At 58.1% G+C, this 25,327-nt stretch overlaps 2 protein-coding genes across 2 annotated transcripts; one reads left to right on the forward strand and one right to left on the reverse strand.

The window, feature by feature from the left end:
• Positions 1–1,393: 1,393 nt before the first annotated feature.
• On the forward strand, positions 1,394–17,337 carry Pgd (phosphogluconate dehydrogenase). Its single transcript, XM_037238973.1, has 7 exons — positions 1,394–1,597; positions 2,452–2,672; positions 10,213–10,457; positions 10,849–11,025; positions 13,618–13,938; positions 15,374–15,507; positions 16,350–17,337. Exons 1-7 carry the CDS (start codon positions 1,542–1,544, stop codon positions 16,690–16,692), a joined length of 1,497 nt encoding a protein of 498 aa, XP_037094868.1. The 5' UTR covers positions 1,394–1,541; the 3' UTR covers positions 16,693–17,337.
• Positions 17,338–18,507: 1,170 nt separating this feature from the next.
• Positions 18,508–24,957, reverse strand: RnrS (ribonucleoside-diphosphate reductase subunit M2). Its single transcript, XM_037213229.1, has 7 exons — positions 24,771–24,957; positions 23,885–23,929; positions 23,315–23,470; positions 22,669–22,919; positions 22,130–22,358; positions 21,035–21,253; positions 18,508–19,577 (listed from the first exon to the last, which is right to left on the reverse strand). The coding sequence occupies exons 1-7, from the start codon at positions 24,837–24,839 to the stop codon at positions 19,416–19,418; spliced, it is 1,131 nt and encodes a 376-aa protein (XP_037069124.1). The 5' UTR covers positions 24,840–24,957; the 3' UTR covers positions 18,508–19,415.
• Between the last annotated feature and the right edge of the window lie 370 nt (positions 24,958–25,327).

A 25,327-nucleotide genomic window follows, 5' to 3' on the forward strand; every position in this document is an offset into this window, starting at 1 on the left:
TCACGGTGGTCGGGCCTGGTCTCTTTCCCTCGACCCGGGCGGGCAAAAACTGCTGGTGCGCCGCGGGCCGCCGCAGTCGGGTCCCGCAAGAAAGGCTCCTGTCAGGTCGTGTCCGTGCGGACCACCGCACAGGCATCTGAACCCGCTGCCTGCCGGGCTGACAACGGCCGATTGCCGCAGCCCCGGGGCCGGCGCCGCGTGTGTGGAATAGCTGCTCACTCATGGCCGGAATAACTGCAGTGGTTCGCTCCGCGGGTAATGACTACAGTGGTTGGTTCAGTGGCATCGGGCCGTCAGGTTCGATCCGCGGAGCCGGCGGCCTGACCGGGCGGGCACCTGTCCCGCCGCTTTCGCGGCAGCCCGGTCGCGGCTCCGCTGGTCGCTCCGAGTTCTTCGGCCGTCCCGCCACGACACTGCGCCCGGTGGTGCAGCGGTCCAGCCGGTCCCTTGTTCCGGATCGTCACGACTTGCTGGTGACGAGCATCTTAGACTGTGTGTTTTGTAGCGTTTTGCTGGTGGCGTCAGTTCTGGCGCTTTGCAGTTTTTACGGGCCCGTGAGATGCACACGCTAGGCTGGCGTCTTTGTGACGGTTTGGAGAGAAGGCGACGTTATTTCACACCTAGCGTTGATCCATCATGTCATCGTCAATAATTGCAGGCTGTACTCTCGACATTATGCGCCAGTGTCACGATCCAAGGCGTTTTCGTTATTGATGCCTCGCCCTTGCGCAAACCTCTTTGGTCGGCATAGGAAACCGGGGACGCTGTGCGTCATGTTGACGGTCCGACGGCGGCGCCTGTTATTGGCCACTGTCCCCTGTTGCGTGACCCCGAAGCAATGGCCAACCGAGCGCGGTGCAGCGTAGTCGGTTATGGATCGGGGCCGTTCCCTGCGGGCCGTGCACCGCTCGGTCGAAGGAAGTCGACACCGGCCCCTGACGGACGCCCCCGGCCGTGGTGTAGTGTGTGGACGGTCAGGGCTGCAGCGGGGGGTCTCTGGATCAGCTGATCCAGTATCGTAGCCGTCCGGCGCGCACGGCGCGCGAGGAGGTGCGCTGGGCGGCCCCACTGGTGCCAGCTCACCCCCGGTACCACACGTGCAGTGCCTAGTGGTGCCAGCCTGGCCCTCTCCCCGGCGAGGAGTTCCGGCAGCTCGCTGCTCGCTCCAGTCTGCCCAGACGGCCAGCCCCCGGTGGTGCCGGCTCGTCCCTCGGGTCAGTTCCTGCTTGCCCCAGCCTGAGCCGCTCTGTGTGCCGCGCCGCCCTCATCAGTCCGTCAGTAGGCGGCCGCGGCGGCCAGCTCCAGATTCGGTTCACTTTCACCGTGTCCAGCCGAGCGTGGCCGGCGCGCGGCGGCGGCGCCGGCGTCGCGTGCGATCAGTGCTCGGCCCGGCCCCGGCTCCGCCCGCGCCCCGCGCCCTTGTGCACGCTCGGCCGTGATCGCCGGCCGATCCTGAGCGTGTCGGCGTGTCCGTCTGAGCCGGCCAGTCCAGTGACCGCGCGGGCCCGAGCCGGCCACCGGCGGCCGCCGCCGACCCAGCCATGGGCAACGTCATCTCCTGCAGGAGGAAGGCCTCGCTGGTGGCGGCGAACCCCACGTGAGTCGGCGGCAGCGGGCCGGCGTCCGCTGACGCGGCGGATGCTAGTTTGCAGGTGGCCTCCCGTGCCAGCGGCGACCAGTGAGCAGGCGCAGACCCGGCGCTCCGCGTAGAAAGTCGGGTCTGATTGACGGGGGCAGTGTATCAGATCCGTGCCTGATCGCGCTCGTTCACCCCTGGAGTCGTGACGGGCTGGGGTGTGTCGGTGGCTCCCTGGAGCGCCTGCAGACCGGACGGGAGCCCTGATCTCGGCCACCGCCGCCGTGGTGCCGTGGTCCCGGTGGTCCGCAGCTGGGGCGGGGTGGGGTCCGGCCCTCTGGCGGCGTCTAGCATGCTCGCAGACAGCTGCTGAAAGGGAAGTGTCAGAAAGATGGGGCATTCTGGGCTTGGAACTGAGAGCCGTAATTACTTTCCTCGGATGTTTTCCGTTCATGATGGCGAGGACTTCTTCGTCACAAGTTTGAAGCTGCATGTTAGAGGAAAACAGGGATTTTAATAGTAAGGTGAATGCAACAGTGGAGACTCAAGCAGCGTGCAGTCAGTTCCACTGCTGCAATAGTCATACACCGCTGTTGGCATGACGCAGACCTGCACGGACGCCCTGCCTGCCAGGTGGGGCGCAGGAATCAGAAGCTTATAAGGCGATGGAACATTCCGCCTGCCAAGGATGATACTGGGGCCCGTCCTATTTAGACACTAAGCATCCAGCGCGACCAAACTGCGCAGCTGCAGTCTATGGGTTGGCGCTTCGCGTGCTGCGTTGTGGGCGCCGTCTCCGCCTGCAACCCCCCCCCCCCCCCTTCCCCACTCCCGTGCGGTCCCCCCACTGAGCGCGGCCTTCCTGCTTCCCTCAGGGCCGATATCGCTCTGATCGGGCTGGCCGTCATGGGCCAGAACATCATCCTCAACATGAACGACCACGGCTTCGTCGTGTGCGCCTACAACCGCACCGTCACCAAGGTGGACCAGTTCCTGCAGAACGAGGCCAAGGGCACCAACGTGGTCGGCGCGCACAGCATGCAGGAGATGGTCGCGTGCCTGAAGAAGCCCCGCCGCGTCATGATGCTGGTCAAAGGTGGGTCCTCGGCCGGCTGCGGCGGCCAGCTGCGGGTGATGGTGTGGGGACGCGGTGTAGAAAGCGTGCGGGAGGGTCACCAGCCGAAGGAAGCATCCAGCTGTGGGCACAGATATTTCTCATTATAGTTGTTTTCGTGTTTACCGTGTCTGGAATGTATGCTGTTTCGTTCCTGGCGAGCTGGTGTGTTCCGACACGTCAGGGGCTTGCGCTGCCCCGCGTGTGACGTCGTTCACACGATCAGGCCAGGAGCCATTCAGATCGGAAGTCGTGATGACGGCCGGGACCTGGCACTGAGTAGGCCGTCAGGTCGAGTGAATGTTCCAGAACCTTGCCCCGTACTGAACTCGTGACGTGCGGCCTTTGTGAGTGTGCAGTGTGTGTAATGAGTGATCGCATTTAATTACCCCAATCTTGTCGCTGTGAACAATGCACCTAAACTACAGCACGTCATAGTTGCTCTGTGTAGTTTTCCTCATTTTCCCTCTTGAATCTTGACTGATATCGATGAATTTGTACCGCTTAATTACCTACCAGAAAGAGCAGTCGTTTCCAAATCCTCTATCACCCTCATCCCTGCGAGTTTTGTAACGTGGCCGGCATCAGTTTCGAAACTACATAGCGGCGTTGTTTGACCGGCGGCGAATTGCGTTCTGGTTCGGCTCGCAGCGGGGTGTGGTCGCACAGCGGCTCACGGGTGCGGTGAACCGGACCGTCCGGCGTCCGGCGTCTGTCGTACCTCACCGGCGAGCGAGCCTTCGCTGTCAGCGCGTCCGGTTACCGCTGATTCCCATGAGCGGCCGGCGCAGTGCTGCGAGCCTGTGAGCATGCATGAATGTTGGATTAGGGACAGCGGGACTGCGCGTGTTTGTTGATGTGTTTGCTGCTTTGGCTGCTTGGTAGTCATGTTGTTAGGTACGTGAGGCGGGAACCAACGCAGAAGAGAATACGAAGGAAACTGACCCAAATCGGCCAATCAAGAGCGGCGATTATGGCGGCTCGCTTGATGGGAACCGAGGGAAAGTTTATTACCAGCCAGCAACGGAGGACTGAGTCACACCGGCGAACAGCGGGAGCCACTAAACATTCTCCGCCACACCGAGGCAGCGTGGCCGAGGTGTGTAGCGTATCTCTCTCTCTCTCCCTCTCACACCGTCTGCGCCCACGCGCTTACCAGCGCGTACAAAGCGCTGGCGGTGCCGGAGCCACGCGGACGTCGCTGAGCCGTCTGCCCGGCCGGCCGGCAGTCGACCCCCGCGCGGCACGCGGTCTCGCCCCGGCCGCTAACTGCCGGTGTTCCGCCCGGCAGCCGGGCTCACCGCAGTGCGCCGGCTTTCCACTTTCCCGGCCTGCCCCGGGCCTGGCGGCGCGGGTCGGTGGGCTCCCTCCCTTGCCCTCGCACTGCCCCCGGTCGCTGCGGAGGCGAACACTCTCCTGGTCAGAGGCGGCCCCCCACTCGCTGTCGCTGCCGTACGGACGGCCCTGTGGACAGAGGCGGAGCACTCTGCAGCGTCTCCTTGTCTCCGTGTCACAGCGGAGGCGACGGTGGTGTGGGGCGTCAATGTCTCTCTCCGATATTCTCCCTCCGTGCCTTCCTTGCACCTCCCTCTCATCTTTGCCGTCCCTTCCTTCCACCATCCTCTCTCCACTGTCTGTACCCCTTTCCTCTCGGGCATCTAGCACGAACGGCTAGGTGACACCCCTGGCCGATCCACGTCCATTGGGGGTGGCTTTCGCCGCATCTCTGCCCGCTTAGTGTGCCATCCAGTTCGGCGGCGCTGCCGTGCGCCCCGGCCGCGGTCGAGCGCCGTTCTGGCCCGCCGCCGCCGCCTCCGCCGTCAACAGCTGCGCGTCGTGTGGTCCCCGCCTGGCCATGCGTGGTGGCGCCGTGCACCGTTTGCTGCAGGCTTTCTCCTCATAACCGTGTGTGTAAATGGCGGACGGCGGGGCTGGGTGGCGGCCGTCGTCGCCCCGGCGTGCCGCGTGGCGGATGAGCAGCGGTGCTCGCGGTCGGTCGGGCTGGCTGGCTGCTGATGACGTGTCAGTGGGCCTGGACATCGGCGGATTCTGTTACGTTGTTTGCATGTTCTTGTCACATGTCTCTCCGCGTCTTCATTGAAGACGGTGAGAGTGGTTGTGGTTGGGACCGTTGTCAGGCCCAGTTACAATGTCTTTCCGTCAGAGGAGCGGGAGGGGCGTCTAGGCAGAACACGGCAGCCAGCGTACCGATCTCGGTCTCCGGTCGCACTGGCACCTCGGCAGCCCGCCCGAGGCTCCGTCCCGCTGCCATCCCCCGTCACTGCCGGTCCCCTCAGCGTCCGGTGGCGGGCGGCGCTGGCCGCGCGCCGGACGCGGTGAGGCCGGCGGAAGCTGGCCGGCCCGCCGCCGGCCTGATACCGACCCGCCGCCGGACGTCCTCAGAGCGGCGCGGCGCGCTCGCCGCCGTCACCTGGGCCGGGTCGGGGCGGGGGACCGGTCTCGGACGCGACACAGATGTGGGCGCCCTCCACGGCTCCGAGCGCGCCCCCGGCGGGGACGGCGCGCGGCGCGCAGTGCGGTTAAAGGGAGTGTTTCACATTTGTGTGGGGTCTTGGATCTGAAACAACCGTCTCGAAGATCATTCAGTTCAATTCACAGCCCTGCCCTGCATAAGACCCAAACTCCTCTAATTTCCGAGCCACACGCCCGCAAAGATGTACAGATATTTCGTGCGGACTATTTCAAGGCCACCCATGCAACCACGACGCCATAATAATGTTATTGAAATGTTGTTTTTCCATTGGACTTGCGGAGATCAAAGCTTATACTAATGCAGTTGTCGAGCCTTTCATACCTGGCGTTCGCTGAGCACGATTTCCACGTATAACGGCCGTCAATCGGCTCTCAATCAATGTTGTGCAAGGTACGATAACGCAATCGACTCATTGACGTATTGAAGAGCACATTTACTAAATTGAGACACCATATTGTCTAGAGCAGTCTTTTCCACTTCAAAGTATGCGATTAAGTTGTGAAGAGCTTGTCTGATCTTATCAACATGCTCTATTATTGCTTCAATATCTCCGAACGTGGAACATTCCCTTTTAAGTGGCGTGGGTATCGGTCGGGCTCCGACGGGCGGGTCTAAGGCGGCCGCTCACACGGCCAATCAGGCGGCTTTGTGTGCGCCGTCGACGAGCATTGTGAAGCTTGCGTCAGACTGAATGGGGAGCGCACGCCGCCGGTGAAATCGCCCATCACCGTGACATTCGGTTTCCCGTTGCGAGTGTCAACACCATCGCGCCACTGACCAGCTCTTGACGCGGTGCCAGTCGCCTTGTCACACACGTTCTGCGTTCCGATCTGGGAGCTGTGCCTCGCCTTGCGCTGCAAATCACCGACAATTAGAAGCCACGTGCGCCCTGTGTCGTGACGGCCTGTTGCGGCCAAACGGCTGCTGTCCGGGCCGGTGGGGGTCGTGACGGGGTTGTCACGCGCCGGGTGGCACGCGTCGCCTGCCGTGACTGGCCGGCTCCGTGCCACACCCCGGCCCGAGCGGGACGCACGTGGCCCTGTCACGCAGTCGTGTGACGACTGAACAAGCGAAGGCCAGGAGCGGCTTTTCAAGTCATGGTTTGCGGTGCAACGCCGTGAGATATTTCCAAACCTGTTCCCGGAGTTGATAAGGGCTGATGGAAATCCTACATTTTTGGGACTCCCCCTCTTCCCCAGTTTCAGAATCCTGGCCGCCACAGTCCCATGTTCCGCGTTATGACCGGACGGCGGCGACACCGTCCCGCCCCACGCCGCGCGCCGAGGCGCCTGGCCTGCCGCCTCCCCCGCCGCCGGCGCGCCGGTCATCTCGCCCCAGCTGTGCCGGCCAAGTGGCGGCCATCAGCGGGCGCGCGCGCCGGAGGCGGCGCCGCTATCGCCTCCGATACGGCGCCGCTCTGTCGGATGTCATGGTGCGTCAGCGGGTCGCGCCGGCCGATACGGCCGGGCGGCCCGCGGCCCGGCGCAGGACCGACCCGGGCGGCTGCTGACGTCTGTGGGTGTGGCGGAGTCTGGAGTCCGAAGTGGCGGAGTCTGGAGTCCGAAGTGGCGGAGTCTGGAGTCCGAAGTGGCGGAGTCGGGAGTCCGAAGTGGCGGAGTCTGGAGTCCGAAGTGGCGGAGTCTGGAGTCCGAAGTGGCGGAGTCTGGAGTCCGAAGTGGCGGAGTCTGGAGTCCGAAGTGGCGGAGTCTGGAGTCCGAAGTGGCGGAGTCTGGAGTCCGAAGTGGCGGAGTCTGGAGTCCGAAGTGGCGGAGTCTGGAGTCCGAAGTGGCGGAGTCTGGAGTCCGAAGTGGCGGAGTCTGGAGTCCGAAGTGGCGGAGTCTGGAGTCCGAAGTGGCGGAGTCTGGAGTCCGAAGTGGCGGAGTCTGGAGTCCGAAGTGGCGGAGTCTGGAGTCCGAAGTGGCGGAGTCTGGAGTCCGAAGTGGCGGGGTCTGGAGTCCGAAGTGGCGGAGTCTGGAGTCCGAAGTGGCGGAGTCTGGAGTCCGAAGTGGCGGAGTCCGAAGCCGGGCCTCGTCGTCACGGAGGAGTCCGGCGCCGCCGGCGAGCCGAGCTCGTGGTCCGCGCTGCCGGCTCGGTTACGGTCGATGCTTCGCACGGACGCGGATGTAAGCGAAGCCCCCGCCTGCGAACGGAGGCGCTGCGCCCGTGCTTCGCGGGCCGGCGGACGTCAAGTGGGCGACCGATTGGGCCGCAGGCTCGAATTCGATCTGAGGGGTTCCGTTGCTCTTTTCCATTCGGATGCCATCATCTTACGCCACTGATCTTCACTCGCAACAGGCAGCATCTACCTGTGCTCCCCACGCTAAGTACGTACTCAGCGTACTACCCGTGAAAACGGACAACTCCTCGCCGCGTTCTCAGCTCGTGCTCCCACGCCACGGCTGGCCGGCCGCCTTGCAGTCACCGTTGCTGACGTCGGGGAGAGAAATCCTTGGGTGACACGCCATTGTGAAACCCCCGACGCATGTTTGAGGAGCTCCGAATGTGCTGGCATGCGACGCCGGCGCCGGCGGTCAGCCGTGACCTTGACTGTGACCCCTGTGACCAGGCGGAAAAGGCGGCTGGGCCGCGGTCAGCGTCGGTTGCGGTGGGGTCGGCACGGCGATGATCAGCGGATTGCTGTGGCTGCAGCAAATATCTGGTCACGAAAGGATTACCGGACCGCTTTCTGAAGCGGGCAGCCGGCTTGTCAGTCCGTCCCGTCGCGGGCCGCAGCAGACCCTGACTCGGCACGTCTGCTGCGTCACCAGATCAGACTGCCAGACCAGACCAGACCAGTCTGATCAGGCTGCGGCTTCCAGACGGGCGCGGATTCCGCTCGGTAGTGGTGGGACGCTCTGAACCGCAAAGCGTCTCTGGGAGATCAGCTGTGTCCGGGAGTTGCGTAAAAGTGGAAAATGCGGTCGTCTTCGGGAGATAAATGCTGTGCAACTGTTCTCGAGAATCGTAGCACTAGAGTTCACTCTTGAGACGTTTATGCGGCGGAACTGTGTCAATATTTATGGGTTCACGGTGATTGTTTGCTGGAGGTGGGCCTGACTCTGCCGGGTCGGCCCGTCGCACTTTCTACAGAGTAGCCGCTGATCGCAGGTCATGCAGGCCTCATGGATCAGACATTGTCACTACGGATCGGTCGCCGTGTGGGTAAAATTATCAAATTACGGAAGTGTTACACACCTGTTGAAAATGAGTCGTGATGTCGATAGCCGGGCACCTCATCGACTCAGCACGCCGGTTTTCTCCATCCCCGGGCGTCGTCGCCGATCTCAGCCAGACAGCCGAGCCCGGGGGGCGGCGGCGGCGGCGGCGGCGGCCGAGGAGGCGCCGCCGCCGGTCGGGCCGTGCAGGCAGAGGTCGTGTGGAGGTCGGCGCCGGCGCCGGCTGCAGGAGGGCCGAGTCACGGCGGCTGGGGGTCGTGGCTGCGGCGGCGGCGGCGGTGGTGGGGGCGCCGGGCCATGCGACGCCCGCGCATGGCCGACCGCCGCCGCCACCGCGGCTGAATGGGGGGCGAGGTCAGGCCCGGGTTCGGGCTGACCTGGGACGGGGAAGGTGCTTGCTGACGGGTTACGGGCAGACGCCAGTGCGAACAAAACAGGCGATCGGAAGGTAATCGTGATTGCGGGTGCGAGATTCTGAACGTTTTCACAGATCACTTTAAATCCCCGTCCTGACACTAATCGCAAGTGTGCGGATGCCGAATGCGGCCAGCGTGCTGGAACTCAATAATATGCGGAGGATTACGTTGAGCTTGAACCTTCTACCGCACGAGCGGGTTAACATCCGCGAGCAGAAAGGTCATCGCAGTCATGATTCTGCAGAGCCTGCACTGCCACAAATCTCTAAACGCCAGGGAGATCAGACTGTTTATCGCAGACGACTTCAGATATGGACCAACCTGGCTGTGCTCTGCCAAGTCCCAGTAGCGTCAGCAAACACAGGCAACAAAAATGCGAGCCCAGACCGAGGACATCAGATGGTGATGCTTTCCTGTAGGTCGGCCCGTCATCCGTCCAAGCACTTCCGTCCTACAACATCCGTCGACGGTTTGTTGACGAATGCGGCGCGACGGCGTATACGGCTGACGATGAGGCCGCTGGCGGGCGTTTTGTGGGCGGGGCCTTTGATTATACATAAACGCAACAAACGAAAAAGCTGTCTTACACTCCTTTTCGTATAGGTGCCAACTTGACTGTCTGTGTGCTAATAATCGCTTGCCCCAAATCACGGCGCCGCAAATCACTTCCGCTCCGAAATTGGGTATTTAATTGCGATGCTCACGTAACGTCAGTCATGAATTTGCGCATGCGCCCCCTTGCCCTGGGCACCGTAATTGTAGGCGTTGGGTGAGCGCTGCATAACCAAGCAGGTAGAGAACTTGGGACCCGATTCATCACCATCTTGGCATCCCATCTCTGACACCATCGGCTAGTCGACCAGCCGTTGACCCGTAAACTGGCCAGCGCCAACCATCCTCGGCCGTCCAAACACCAGTGGCTTTCCTCATCTCGCCCTCACGCCACGTGCAGTCGTGATCCGTCACTCTTTCAGCCGCGGCCGGCCTGCGGTTTGGGCGCCTCGCCTGCAGCGCCCGCGTCCTATTGTGACCTCGTGCAACCGCGCCAGTGTCTTACCACCTGCGCGGCGGGTGGCGCCGTGGACGGATGTGCGCGTGCACTACACCCCAGTCGCAGTCGATTTGCTTCCGGCCGAAGCCGCGACGACATATTTTCTCCCCTCTCGATGGGCGTGACGCGTCATCGTCTCTCGTCCCGCAGCCAGTGACGCGCCTACCGTCTCCCGCCCCGCAGCCAGTGACGCGTCACCGTCTCCCGCCCCGCAGCCAGTGACGCGTCATCGTCTCCCGTCCCGCAGCCCGTGACGCGTCGCCGTCTCCCGTCCCGCTGCCAATGGCGCGCCACCGTCTCCTGTCCCGCAGCCAGAAGCTGGCTCATCGCGACTGTCCCCCCCCCCCCCCCCCGGTGACAACGTAACACCTCCCTGCCCCCGCAGCTGGCGACGCGGTGGACGCGTTCATCGACCAGCTGGTGCCGCTGCTGGAGAAGGGCGACATCATTATCGACGGCGGCAACTCGGAGTACCAGGACACGCGGCGGCGCTGCCAGAAGCTGGCCGGCCTGGGCCTCCTGTACGTCGGCTCGGGCGTCTCCGGAGGCGAGGAGGGCGCCCGCTACGGGCCCTCGCTCATGCCCGGCGGCCACCCGGACGCCTGGCCCCACATCAAGCCCATCTTCCAGGTGGGGTGGCTCGTGCTGACCCGGCTCACGCCGGGAACGCCTCGGTCTGTTTAGTGTTTCGGCGCTGCCGAGTCGTGGGAGAGATGCCTCACTGTGGTCCAGGATTGGCCCGCGTGCGGGTTGTACTGAATGTTTCTTGTTGCACGTTTGCGACACGAGGCGAACTGAAAACGGCCAAAGAAAACGCGAACACCTAAAATGCAGCGGCTTGCGGCTTCACGCATTCCAGCGCAGTGGGGCGTGACTCGCGGTCCGTGCGTGCCCCAGATGTGCCGACGTCGATGACTTGCGGCTTCAGAGCCGGCGTAACTCCCGGCCCGATGGTATAGGCAGCGCCCCCGCGCCGCACGGTCCGCCCGGCCGTCGCCACTGACCCCGCCTCCCCGGACAGAGCATCGCGGCCAAGTCCGGCTCGGAGCCCTGCTGCGACTGGGTGGGCGAGGACGGCGCCGGCCACTTCGTCAAGATGGTGCACAACGGCATCGAGTACGGCGACATGCAGCTCATCTGCGAGGCCTACCACCTGATGCGCGACTCGATCGGCATGTCGCATGACGAGATGAGCCAGGTGCGGATGCGGAGGAGGCGGAACTGGCGGAGGCCGGCGTACCGCCGGCTGAGGGGATCATGGTGTTGTCGCTTCTTGGTCGGTCGTGACACGTTTGGACTTGTTTGTTGGTGCCTGGAGAGATGTTGTATGAACCAGATCTGGGCAGGCTGTTGGTGTCCGACTGCCTGTCCCTTCGAAGCTGCGGCATCCCGGGTCGATGTGTACCTTTGAGCTCTTGGAGGACCAGGTTAGGGTGGGGGGAGGGGGGGGGGGGGGGGCGAGGGTCGCAGTTATCAACATGTGCGGTGCGCAGGCAAGCATGCTTAATACGAAATCTCATCATAATTACTCTAAACCAGTATTTTTTTTATTTCTTATATCCAGTTTCCCGGGAGAATGCATCGCATTATGATTATTCCCCGAAGCAGAGAGCGAAACTCCATAAATATGACTTTTGCATATTATTACCTTATATTGTGGATAGATCATATGAGTGCCCGACTATTTGGCCCACACAAACCAAAGCACAAACTGAAATTATCGGCATGTCACGCGTGCCTTTCGACTTCATTGCAGTGCGGACATTGTCACTGCTTTTGGCTGCCACATCAGATGTTTTGCCTCAGTTTGTGTGGTGCAAAGCAGTGCGTGCGGCAACTCGCCTTCCCGCCTGCCTGTTGGCGATACCTGGACGGCTACGTGTCGTGACTCAGACATCTTGTGGTCCCGTCGGAGTTCCCTCTGACGCTCTCGTATTCCCCACCTGCGGGGATTCCCCCGGGTGCGAACGCCAGTTCTGCGCGAGCCACTGCTCTGCCACAGCAGCCTGCACTCCCGGGTAGCGTCGGCCTCCATGCTGCGCACGATCCCTCGCGTTAATCCCGTATCTGCGGTAGCGAGCGCTGCTGCACGGGCCTGCTTCGGTGTCGGCCCTCCCCACTCCCCCCGATCAGCCCCCGTCATTGGTGATCAAGACCGGGCAGTCCCGCTGCCAGCCGCTGGCGGCCGGCAAAAGCGGCAGCCAAACCGGATCCCAGCACGCCAGCCACTCGTCTGATGATCATTTGCGCTAAACGGACGGCGGCCGGGATGAGTCATAGCGAGTGGTTTAGTGCTTAATGGAGGCCGCGAGGTGCATGTATGTGCAGCGAGAGGTTTCGTGTGCAATTCGCGAAGGCTGCGGCTGCGGGCTATTTCTGCTGTGCGCTGCACCGTGCCGTCCTATTTTGTTTTTCGTTATCTTCCAAGTGCAGGCGTGTGGTGATTACTGATTCAGTAAGTGCTATTGTCTGTAAAAATTACGCTTCCTTGTGCATGCGATGGCCAACGCTAGCATGAAAGACTGGAAGGCCTTTCAGTCGATAGCTGTTGTTCGTGCCGGATGGCGACACGGTAGCGACGCTGATAAATAGGAAATGTGCGCGGACCCTTTGTTGCCTATGCGTGGAGGACAGTTCATTGATTGTCAGCTGGCTGGAGCGATGCGAGGAGGCACGCTCCGCTACACTTAAACTGGGTGCTGGCGTTCAGGTGGGGGTTGCCGCAGATAGCTGAATCCTACCTGACGGACCGTCCAGAGTGCCGTGCGGTACCCCGCACCTGAACGCAGCTGTCCTGTGGGCAGGGCGGAGCGGGCGTCCGCCTGTTCGGAATCTCTGAGCAGGTTCTGTGCTGGCCAGTCTGCGGCACGGCATCGCGACCAGACGGGCATGACTCGCTGGCGTCCGGCCGGCTGTTCGTCATGGGTGCTGGCGTGGCCGCTAATGATGGTCATCATGCCCCAGACGGTGTGGGATAAATGCAAGAGTGGGGAGCCGGTTCATGGGCAAAAACCGCGGAGTCACTGCGCACTGTCCGGCATGGGGCGGTCGCCGTGTTCCCAAGGGATGCTGAGGCAGCATGATTGTGAAACGTGCTCGGACATGTGGCAGGCCTTCATGAGCTCTCCTGCGCCTGAGAACTTCAGAACCACCACGTCGTCACCCAATAGCGTGCAGTCGTCGGTGCTGATTGGCCAGCGCTCTGTCGTGGGCGACAGACGTGTGAAAAGGCTTGCATTACCCTCGCTACGTCTCGGGAAATGAAATGCGTCAGGACAGTCGTTTGCTTGGTTTCTGTAGATGCATTAGCAGCGTACAGTCTCAGGGTGGACCTCGTCCATAACGGGATGCAAACGAAACGAGGCCATGCAGCATGTCGTTGCGCTGGTGGATGGAGGAATTTGGCGGCGGTTGGAACGCAGTAAAGATTCCGGGGACCGCGGAGAAAATCCCATGTAGGGCTCGTCCTCTATACTATTGCGGAAGATGTGGTCATGGGCCCCATCAGCGTTATTATGTCATCGAATAAAAGCCGATTAATCCGTGAATGTGCGGATGCAAACGCTGTGCTACTGATGGCGCAGGCACCACGTTTGCGATAGGTTTGAAAGCATGCGTCACCCTCGTACGCCTGTCGCCATACGCTTTACCCCCCCCCCCCCACACGCAAAATGGCATGGATCATGCATCACGTCTCAATTTCCCATTCTCCGGACGCGGCCTGCGGATCGCGCCAGCCACGTGTCACCCCCCCCCCCTCCCCCTCAGACTTTACCGCCCGCCGCCGGCAGTGTTCACCGACTGGAACAGCGGCGAGCTCGACTCGTTCCTGATCGAGATCACTGCCAACATCCTCAAGTACCGCGACGCCGACGGCGCGCCGCTGCTCGAGAAGATCCGCGACGCCGCCGGCCAGAAGGGCACCGGCAAGTGGACGGCCATCTCGGCGCTCGAGTACGGCGTGCCCGTGACGCTGATCGGCGAGTCGGTGTTCGCGCGCTGCCTCTCCAGCCTGAAGGAGGAGCGCGTGACGGCGTCCAAGCAGCTGCGCGGCCCCGACACGGCCAAGTTCGACGGCGACCGCAAGAAGTTCGTCGAGCAGATCCGACAGGTGAGGGGAGGGGAGGGAGGAGGGGTCTCGGATGCGATGTTCGGGGAGGTCGGGCTGGCCGGTGTGAGGGGGTCGGGCTGACCGGCGTGAGGGGGTCGGGCCGGACGGCGTGAGGGAGGTCGGGCTGACGGCTTGGGGGGCGGGGGGTCGGGCCGGACGGCGTGAGGGGTCGGGCTGACCGGCGTGAGGGGAGTCGGGCCGGACGGCTTTTTGGGTCGTGGTCGGGATTTAAGCAAAAAAGGATGTGACCTTGAATGCGATTGTATTCAGCTATAATCCAAGAGTCTAGCATTCGGTACACGTCCCAGACGTCCCTCGGTGTATTTCCGCTTCGGTAAGCGGTATCTTTCGACTATTGGCTGGCATGTCAATTTAAATGCCAGACCAGCGACATCCAGGCAAAACCGATCCGTCGGGCCTGTTTTTATAATCGGAGCTGACCATTTGGACTGGACCGGGCAGCTCCGAGCCCAGCTCCGGACAGCGCCGGTCACCGGGCGGTGTGGTGTCTCGCCGCTCCCCCTGCCACGCGGCGCGGACGCCGGCCACAAAACACGGCGTCAGCGCCCGTCGCCGACTGTTGCCAAGCGGCGCGACACGGCGTATGGAAGCCTTGTGCCGGGCGGGAGCCGGGACGGGCGGTGGGCAGTTGGCTGACTGAGCACTCAGAGGGACAGCAGAACGGTGGCCTTGTGTGATCACTGGAGGGGGGGGGGACGAGTTCGGTGGTGCAAGTTAATCTGCTGGAAGCCGCAGTTGCGGACGTTTGTGTCGTGCCTTGTAACTTGACTGTGGACGAGAATGGCGGTCGTTTTCAGAGTTGGTTCCAGACATGCTGACCGGTCGTTGTGCGCCAGTGTCCTATGTGGGCTTCCCTGGAGCTAGTCTATGACTGCGCGAGCTCAGCCATACAAAATTAATACCCGCTTCTGCCCGGCGGGGGATTCCAACACAGGATAGGCTTGCGTACGGCTCGATGATCCGTCCTCATTTGTAGGGCTTAAAACAGGTTTTGTAGCTATCTCTGGCACCGACTATGCTTGAAAAGCCTTGAGGCCTGCTAGCCCAACGGCTGAGAAGTTTTGTACCCCACATGACGCAGGTGCCTTCGGCGCAGGCTCGCGGGGCTGTGTCGACTACTGGCTTGTTGCGGCAACGATCTTTATGAAATACCTGAGATGTTCAATCAAATTCTCACATGATTAGGACTTCATGGCGCTTCAAGCTTGATAACGATCTGGCGGCTGGGTCAAAATCGTAACCCGAATAGCTCTTCCATTGGGCAGAAGTGCTGTCCAAACAGTGATGATACAATATGACGCACAGCGTCCTGCAAGGCCTGCTCCAAAGCATACCATTTCCGTTTCAGATCACACGAGAAGCACGCCTTCCAGTTCCTGCGCGTGCTCTAACCCCGTTTTTGTGTCGTCCACAGGCGCTGTACGCGTCCAAGATCGTGTCGTACGCGCAGGGCTTCATGCTGATGCGTGACGCGGCCAAGGTGTTCAACTGGAAGCTCAACTACGGCGGCATCGCCCTGATGTGGCGAGGCGGCTGCATTATCCGGAGGTGACGCTGCGGCTAGGCTCAGAGGCCAATCACAGTCAAAGTGTCTTCCCATTCTTTTCATAGTGACGTCATATGTTTGCTAATGGCAGATGCTAAGCCGGATGGCGTATTCATATGTTCCGCTGATATTGTTGTGTGCCTGGGCTGATGACGCCTGTCGGACGCTCCTCAGCAACTTGTGGTACAGCACATGCACTTGTCGTCATTTTGCATGGCTGGATCATGCTGCATGCCGGATCATGCTGGTAGTCTGAGATACCCACGCTCGGCTGTCGTGGCTGCTGTCTAGGCAACAGGCCCCTGTCAGTCACACAGTGGCGACGCTCACTGTGCACCACGCCGAAACATTGTGAGGACCCTGTGAAAGCGTTCAGTCACGCTGTCTTATCAGATGAGGTGATAACACCGGGGTGTGCGGAGCAGTAGGCTCCGGTACAGGCACCTTCCGCCCTCTTCCCAGGGCGCGAGGCGCCCCTCCCTGAGGACATCCCTGCCCCACAGCGCCGCCCTCCCGCTGGTACCCTCGTCCAGCAGCACCACCCTTCCGATGGCGCCCTTGTCTCTCAGCGCCACTCTTCCACATGTGTCCATGCCCCACGGCACCACCCTTTGGACGGTGGCCCTGTCCCACAGCGTCGCCCTTCCGCTGGTGTCCGTGCCCCACGGCACTACCCTTTCGACGGTGGCCCTGTTCCACAGCGCCACTCTTCCGACAGTGCCCCTGCTTAACAGCGCCGCCCGTCTGCTGGTGCCCCTGCGCCATATCGCATAGTGTCATGTTCCTGATGGCACCCCTCTCGCAAGCGCTTGTCGCCGCCGCTGACGACCTCCCCTCCCGGTAGCGTGTTCCTGGGCAACATCAAGGAGGCGTTCGACAAGAACCCGAACCTGACCAACCTGCTGCTGGACGACTTCTTCCGCGAGGCGATCCACCGTTCGCAGGCGGCCTGGCGCGAGGTGGTGGCCACGGCCGTGCGGCTCGGCGTGCCCACGCCCTGCTTCAGCACGGCGCTCGCCTTCTACGACGGCTTCCGCTGCGAGCGCCTGCCGGCCAACCTGCTGCAGGCGCAGCGGGACTACTTCGGCGCGCACACGTACGAGCTGCTCGCGCAGCCGGGCAAGTTCGTGCACACCAACTGGACCGGCACCGGCGGCAACGTGTCGGCCTCCACCTATCAGGCCTAGTCGGGCCAGCGTCTCCTCTGCCGCGTGCGGCGCGCTCGCCGCCCCACGGACGCCGGTCCGTGCGCGGCCCGCGGCGGCCGTCAGCCTTCCTCACATTCCACGTGCACGACTCCGCGCGCTGTCCGACGCGTCCGCGGGCTTTCAGGCGGCGCGCGGCGCTTGTTTCGATCGGTTTTGGCGACTGTGGCGCCGGTGGCGTGTTTGGGGTTGCGGTCGTAGCTGTGCTGCCGGCGGCGTCAGTGGGCTAACCACGCTGCCAGGCGGACTGCGGCGCGAGAGTGCATTCATGACAATACTCCACTCTGGAGGTGGTCGGCGGCTGGCTGGTGGGCGGCGTATCTTGTCAGTGAGCTTTGGTTCGTGTCTCGTCCCCTTCTCCCCAACACAGGGTTCTTCCTCCAGGGAGCCCGCGCGTCTGCCGCCGCCGCCAGTGGTGCCTCGATAGCGGTGCAGTGCTGAGATGACGGTGCGTCGGTGGCGTGCGCGCGATGTCCGCAGGTTCAGCTGCCCTCTGGCAGTATTGTTGCATGGAGCCGAAGATTGTTGAATTTGGATATATTATATCAGGCGGCGAACAAAGAAATGAAGTGGCTATAAATGTGATGGGTCATCGAAGCAGTGAATAAACGCATGCGACAGCACTTATCACGTCGTTTTTTGTTGTCCTAGATTTTGCTTACTGCGCTGTGCTTAAGTATCAGGTGGAACGTGTGGGAAGGGAATGTGCGTGAACGGTGAGGAGCATACTGGAAGCAACATGACTCAAGCATTGTAGAGCTCCGGCCAGAAGAGAAAGAAACTACGAAGCGCGTCACAACACTGGGGTTCTTGACATCGCTTGATGTGTTATATTCATTTGCATCGCTCCCAATGCATACCCTTTTACCACATGTATTTGTATCCGTATAGTACGCGTTGCCTGCTTGACCTTTATTCACTTGTGTGTCCGTGTCAGTGCCACCCATCCCATTATTTTAAACGCGAGATACCTGGAGGACTGTTTCGCAATCAAGGTGAACCGCACCGTTTTCCGCTCACGTATTGCGCTTTGCGAGCCCAAAGCTGCCAATGAGCGTCCCATAAACTACGCGGACGGACCACAGAGCTGGTGACATCCGCAGAGATTTTAGACGATCGACACCTGGGTAGCGGTGTGGACGGCAGAGGATAAGCTTTTACTGCCTGCATTGCTGCTCTCCCTCCGCTCAACTGAACACAGGGAACGGAGGGAAAATAAATGAGCACATGGGCGCAGTCACAATTTCCTCACGGCGGGCGAGGCGGAGCTTATTTAGCACTCCAGCACGCGCTGCCCTCGCTGTCAGAAACTGCTTACTGCGCAGTAGGAAAACGTAAGGTCCGAGGGGTTGCTTTGTTCGTGCCCCCTGCTTACCCAGGCGTTTACTGCTTGATTTTTAGTAGCACCCAGATCAGGCGAGATGAAATCCATGGTGAGTGCTGCAACTGGGCACAAGCGGCCAGGTGAGGTCGCTCCACATATCCCCGCACTTCTGAAACCACTCCATGTTGCCAATGCCATCTCAGACGGATCGAGCACCCATTAGCTGTTTTACAAATAAGACAGCAGTATTAGCCTTATTCCTCGGAAAAGACCAGACTAGAAACGTTAGGTTGATATTACGGCAACATGCCTTTCTCGAAACAATAGCAGAAGTGACTTCTGCTTTTGTTTCGAGAGGCATGTTGCCGAAATATCAACCTAACTATATCTCTAGTTTTTCCGAGGAATAAAGCTAATACTACTGTCTTACCTACGTGACTAATGTTACTCGCTAATGCACTGAACTCACGTGATTAGCCTTTTATCATGTATTTCGTAAAGAGGTCGTGAAATGAGTTCTGCACCATGCGTCACGTCAAGGCAAATACTGCCACTGAGCGCCCCAGCACAACCCACAGGCTGCACGGTCCATGTCTCCCCGCTCCACGCCTCCAATGTCCCCCTCGCGGACACGAGCAGTGAAACAGGCAGAACCAGTGTAAGACTGTCAGTGCCGCAAGGCTGGCGGAAATCCGATCGGCACAGCAAATCATAAACCATTAAAATGCCAATATTTGAAACGCACATGAGCAACTTGTAGATCTAAGACAAAACGACACCCGTCGGCGCAGCTCAGAGATCAAACGTGCACACGCACTGAGGCAGGTACAACTCAAACATTGACACGAAAAAAGCACACGCCAAGCACACAACCTCTGACCCCTAATACCGACGGGACGACGCTAGGTACACGTCTCAGGCGATCGCCGTCGAGCCCCGACGCCCACCGGTAGGCTGCTCGACAGTCTGGGCGTCCTGAGCAAACGTTCGTCGCGCAGCACGCACCGGGCGCGGAAGACAGCGTGGCGAGCGGCCGCGGCCAGGCGCCGAGGAAAGCCGGCTACAACTGGACCCGAGGCTGTGACATGACCAAGGGGTGGGACGGAAGACTACACAAGCGTACTGCATACGCGAAAGCGGCAAACGGCAAGTTCGTGATGGTCAAACTGTAAAATGGACAGGGAGAGCCCATGATCGTAAGCGTGCCACTGTGGTGCTCATATCCATGTGCCACAAATGAGCCCATGATGGTAAGTGCCCTACCCAATATACGGTAGAGCGGAAGCATCGGAAGCACGTGGAAGCAAAATTGGCCCATGCAACGTGACGTGGCCACGGCGAGCCAATCGACAACATAGTTCTCCTGGGCCGGAGGTCGACTCTAGAAGTCAGCGTCCAGTGTGAACTGCCGCGATCCGGCGCTGGAGATGCTGTCCATGACGCCGGCCTTCTGGTACTCGCCGACGCGCTTCTCGAAGAAGTTGGTCTTGCCCTCCAGCGAAATGTGTTCCATGAAGTCGAACGGGTTCTCCACGTTGTAGATCTGCATGGAAGCGAACATGAATTAGCGACCGATCTGGGAGCGCGGGGCCTGACACAAAACATCCTTGAACCACTGCGGGCTGTGCTCGGAATGTTCGTGGCTTTTCAAAGTATTTAGTCCCAACATTTTAAATGGATACAATTCTGGGATCATAGCTCACGCTACGCAGGGCTTGTTGCGCGAGCCCCGACTCCCACCATCCAATCGTGAAATTTCAAGCCATCGGCAGAACTTAGCGGCGAAAGTTCAACGTCCCGCAATCCTCGCTAACGTCACTTCTTTCCACTGACGTCATTTGACGCCCCCCGCCCCGCCGGCCGCAACCATCCCATTCAATGCAAATAGAGAGCAACAGAAGCGACCCGAGCCCATTCCACCACGGTTCGGTGGATCGGAAGGCACGTACCCTAACCAACTGAGCTATTTGGACGGAGGAGAAACTGTAAATGAAATTATTTGTCGACGGTACTCAGTCGGCATCAATGTGAACAAGTATTGACTACGATGGGCCTCAGGACAGTGATGAAATAATGACTCATACCGACGGCCGCGTCTGCCGCCTGTCGTTACGAATTTCTGCTTGAGCATGCGGTTTCGGACTGCGGTTAAGTCCAATGCCCAAGTGTTGCCTCCACATTCTAAGAACATCGTTTTGAATATGTAGACGGCGTGGTTCCTTTCGAATACTTTTTGAGCATGTTCGCTGCACGAGAAAATACAGCAGGCAAACGGTACATAACGCACTAGCTCAAACGGAATTTTCCACGCCACGGAGGCACGGTGTGGTTTCCGGTCCACAAACGACAGGAAAATCCGACCACAGCGCTGCAAGGGACATGTGGCCGGGAGGGGGTTGGGGGAGGGGACGCAGGCGGGAGATACTGGACAGCCGGCGGCGGTTGTAGCATCACCCGCCTGGCGCGCCAAATGCCGCTCACTCGCAGCGGCCGGCGGGGAGGTCAGGTGTTTTCCCTGGCAGCGCACCGGGCCGACCGGTGGCCGCAAAAGAGGAAACGGCAATCACGACCTTTAGCCAGCCAATCGTGCAGCGCCACTGCAAACTCGCGCGCATTTTGTACTGACGAGTCAGCAGGCGACAGGTTTGAAAAGCCCATTGCGCGCCTGAAATGAGTCATTGGGGCAGACATGCTGCGACGAGTTGAGCGCCGCCGCCGCGACGGCATTCTCTTTCATTGGCACGGCAGACCGGACTCGAAAACGACAAAAGTGGAGCACGAAACGACCTTTGATGACCCCAGATAATGGCTAGCAGTGGTGAAAACAAATTGGGAAGGGGTGGGAGGGAAATGGAACCCATTTGCATCAGTAAAAACACGGCACATGGGAAATAACAGCAATTCCAGACTGGTGAATGGTGCCATCGCGATACTATTTGGGGGCTAAATACTATAGCAACCCGGTGCGAGTGTTTTCTGGCTGGGGCGCACGGTACGGACCTTCGAGCAGCCGAGCTCGAGAAGCAGGCGGTCGGCCACAAACTCTATGTACTGCCGCATGAGTGTGCAGTTCATGCCGATCATGGCGACAGGCAGCGCGCTGGTGAGGAACTCCTGCTCGATGGCCACGGCCTCGCGCACGATCTGCGTCACGCGCTCTGGCGACGGCTTGTGCACCAGGTGTTTGAACATGAGGCATGCGAAGTCGCAGTGCAGGCCCTGCCGAGACGAGGAACAAGCATGAGATAATGCTGAAACCACGGGAAAAAGCACGAGTGCAAGTTGTTTGGGTGCATTCCTCCAGAACATCCGTTTTGGCATGTGGTGGTCAGAAAAAAGTAACATTTAACGAAAGGGAAAAAATACATTAAATTACAGGAACACAGAACTAATGTATGGTGCAAATCTACATTTCCTTCCACAGCGTCGAGCATAACCCGCTTCGAACAGCACCGTAATATGTCCCTGTCTCACTGGTGTATCAAAAATATACCAACTTGTGAGATCAATGCCTATTTTCATGCACAGCAGGTAGCCAAGGCAATTTGAAGTGTCACTGGCATATCTCCCTGAGTCATGGCACAACTCTGCCATCCAAAGGTAAAATCCCATGTGCTTATTTCTAGCCGTTTTGCGTTTTTACGTCATCTGACTCGTCTTCGCATGCTGCATTCGGATATGCAAACCAAAAGTTGAAATTTTCACAAACTTTTAGCTAAAAGAATGGGCTAATAAAACTCTGTAAAAAATTTCGACTGATCGTGTAAATAACCAGTCAGCGCGAGTAGACGAATCAGATGACATAAAGCGCAAAATAGCGAAAAATTAACATGTGTGGTTTTACCTTTGGATGGTAAAACTGATGTCTCGGCATTTGATGCAATGGCGCGCGGCCGACTAGAAGCTAGCGCGACATTGTAGGAGACTTGATGCTTCGGTGAACCAAGCATCACCAAACAGCCATCGTCGACCAGTGACCTCACAGCTTGCCTCCTAATAGCCTCCGAAGTCGCTGTAGTGTAGCAAGTAGTAGCAAGTAGCACATGGCAGAGCTGGATGGCCCGAGCTCTGCCATGTCACCGGCGGAACACGTACCTCGTCACGCGAGATCAACTCGTTGCTGAAGGTCAGGCCCGGCATCAAACCGCGCTTCTTCAACCAGAAGATTGCCGCGAAGCTGCCGGAGAAGAAGATGCCCTCCACGGAAGCGAAGGCCACCACACGCTCGCCGAAGCCAGCCGTCTCGTGCGCGATCCAGTTGAGCGCCCAATCAGCCTTTTTCTTCACACACGGCAACGTCTCGATGGCGTTGAACAAGTGGTCCCTAGAATCGAAGGGGGGTTGGCTGAGCGATGCCAGACACCAGCACAGCCGTCTAGACGTCAACAGGCATTAATGCTACAGCGAACAATAAAAAGTCCATGATCATGGCACCTGGAACACTGGCAACTTAAGCACCCATCACGCAAGCCACTTCTACACATCCAGCCACAAGGCAGTGCACTGACAAAAATTATTATTTGCCGGCCCTTCACACGTCCTGTCATCCAACCAATGGCTAACTCAGTGACACGTTAGTGGACCCTCCCCCACCCCCCACCCCCCAACCAGCACCAACTGACATGTCAACCAACCTTTCAGAGGGCTCCTTGACATAGGTGTCGATCAGCAAGCTATACATCTCCGAGTGAACGTTCTCCATGGCGATCTGGAAGCCATAGAAGAACCGGGCCTCTGGCACCTGCACTTCTGTGCTGAACCGTTCCACCAGATTCTCATTGACGATGCCATCCGATGCGGCAAAGAACGCCAGCACGTGTTTGATGAAGTAGCGTTCATCGTCCTTCAGGCTCTCCCAGTCAGCCAGGTCCTTGGACAAATCCACCTGACACCATATGGTAGCGTTATGGCATGACATGAATACTGTCAATGATAGTTAACATTTACAACTTTTTTTGCATTTTGTCACTTTCTCCCACTCACATTTTCAAGTGAACATTGTACACGTAACTAAGTGACCACAGAGAACATCTAAAGCGGACAATGCTAAGACGTGGGGAAAACCAAAGGCATGAAACTAATCACAATCCAGCGCACGCAAGTTTTGGGCTAAGCTGGTGATTTGCAGTCAATGCATTATTTTTTTGCATGACTTACCTTTAACTTCTGCTGCAATCTATATCAGATATTTGAAATTATCACTTCTACCATAATCTATATAAGATGTTCAACAATGTTTTGAAGAGCTTAAAAAAGTTAGCCCTGTGCACTGGTCATCACCTCTTCTGCTGTCCAGAATGAAGCTTCAGCTTTCTTGTACATCTTCCAAATGTCTGGGTATTTGATTGGGAAAATCACAAACCGGTTTGGGTTTTCTCTCAGGAGAGGCTCGTCCTCCACATTGGCTGATGCTTGGGCTACAGGCTTCACAGGAGCCTGAAACATGAACAAAAACTTTAGCTGCAAGTGATCTGAAACCCTTCTAAACCTAGCATGGTAACTGACCAAAACTGACTGCAATGATTCTGACATGATATTGTGCTTGAACTACATCAGAGGTTTTGCAGGACCAAGCTGTAATTAAGTAACTTTGTCACATGCATTTATAGCAGTTAATTACTTCTAATATGCTCCTAATGTGTTTTTCATCATCCAAACAGGGCCCTGAATGAAACGGGGGAATGTTGAATCTGATTAGATATGTATGTTTCAAAACGTAACTGCAAAGCTAGGGGGCTTGCTAAACAAGGCTGCTGCCAAGACCTCTTAATCCAAAAACGATGGTCATGAAACTTCTAGAAACTCATCAAATCCCCAGAATTTAAGTAAATGCTTACAAAAAAAACTTACAGTAATAGCCTCCTTTGCAGAACTCTGGATCTGTGGAGCAGGTGCCTGCAAAGAAAGCTGGACTGAAATATACAGATGACAATGTCTCAAACTATTTAACAGGATTGCACAATGAAATTTGGCAGGCATATGAAGTCAACAATCCAACTGCCTGTGGAGCAGGTGCTAACTTGCAAAAGCAAAACACAAAAAAACAATGAACAAGTCCAACCTCAAATCCTCCCATGAGGACTTCATAAATTTATAAATGGATGATTATCAGACCAGGGATAAAGAAAAGCATTGCCTTCCAGAATGGAGTACAATATTGTGTGCACCCCGCAGAATACATTACAAGATATAATGCACAATACTCTTTTCCTGATCTTTAGCTGGTCAACTCCATTTATGACTTGACAGTGCAGTTTTAGCTCCCATTGCCCTAATAATTTCATCAAAGATGCAATACAATGGGGGTGCAAGTCTTTGCATGTCTAGCTTGACAGTCATTGTATGGAGCAAAAAGCTTATACCTACTGATAAGAGTAACCAGCAGATATCCATTATTCTGCCATAACTACCTAAATTAAGCCTCATTCATGCAAGGCTAGCTTACTGAAGATGACATCAATGGAGATCTCCTCAATGCAGCTATGCCACCATTGCATGTGGGTGCATACCACTATTTGTAGCCTGTAAGCTGTGCAATATAAGGGAAATTATTTTGTTTTCCCAAATCTTTGTTTTATTCACTGATATAAATAAAAGCACATCTCACATCTTTTGATATCAAAGCACCCATTAACATCAAAATTTCAGGATGACTTCTGGCTTACTTACCTACCATCACATGCCAATGCAGAAGAAGAATTCAGCGAGCAACAAAGGCACGCTAACAAGTACCTACCTGGTTTTCCTTTGACTCTTCAGATGAGATAGCCAGCTCTGCAAGCATGCTTCTTACAGTGGGAGCCATTTTAGCAGCCCAGTGCGGAGACCCTTGAAAGCTGATATTCTACTGGCGATCGCCGGACGTCGCTGAACGAACACGTGCAGCCCCTCAAGCCAAGCCGTCGCTAGTGGCACAAAACTGATGATCGCTGGTGGACGATCACCGACGGACCCGCCGTTGAAAAAGGCGCGCAATTCCGCTCGAGCTCTAGGACTCTGCTGAGTGGCTCTCGAGTATCAGCCTTCCCGCCAAATTGGGAACCTACAATGTGATTGGTCTGTTTCAATTCTGCTCGCAGTACATTGGACAACACGAGAGATGAGGCGTGTCCAAACATGCACCCCATGTTACATAATCATTTACGTAATATGCTGAGGCCGGTGGCGCATTTCAGGAGGGTTACAAGAAACTACGGTAGGTCGAAGCGAAAAAATCGAGCGAAAATATTTCAGAGATGAGCGTTGATTAAGATGAATCTCGACTAAAAAAACCGGAAAAACAAGGCAAAAGGC

Source organism: Pollicipes pollicipes, unplaced genomic scaffold (genome assembly GCF_011947565.3).
Source record: "Pollicipes pollicipes isolate AB1234 unplaced genomic scaffold, Ppol_2.1 Scaffold_3087;HRSCAF=3621_pilon_pilon_pilon, whole genome shotgun sequence".
In the NCBI taxonomy this organism is placed as follows: Eukaryota; Metazoa; Arthropoda; class Thecostraca; order Pollicipedomorpha; family Pollicipedidae; genus Pollicipes; species Pollicipes pollicipes.

What these genes read in the sequence shown, in the direction of transcription:
- RnrS (XM_037213229.1), bottom strand. Translation starts at nt 24,839, where the DNA reads ATGGCTCCCACTGTAAGAAGCATGCTTGCAGAGCTGGCTATCTCATCT. An exon ending in CTGCAAAGGAGGCTATTACT is followed by an intron (nt 23,471 to 23,884) that starts GTAAGTTTTTTT and finishes TTCATGTTTCAG; the next exon opens with GCTCCTGTGAAGCCTGTAGC. An exon ending in GTCAAGGAGCCCTCTGAAAG is followed by an intron (nt 22,359 to 22,668) that starts GTTGGTTGACAT and finishes CTTCGATTCTAG; the next exon opens with GGACCACTTGTTCAACGCCA.
- Pgd (XM_037238973.1), top strand. Translation starts at nt 1,542, where the DNA reads ATGGGCAACGTCATCTCCTGCAGGAGGAAGGCCTCGCTGGTGGCGGCG. An exon ending in CGTCATGATGCTGGTCAAAG is followed by an intron (nt 2,673 to 10,212) that starts GTGGGTCCTCGG and finishes CTGCCCCCGCAG; the next exon opens with CTGGCGACGCGGTGGACGCG. An exon ending in TCGTCGAGCAGATCCGACAG is followed by an intron (nt 13,939 to 15,373) that starts GTGAGGGGAGGG and finishes TGTCGTCCACAG; the next exon opens with GCGCTGTACGCGTCCAAGAT.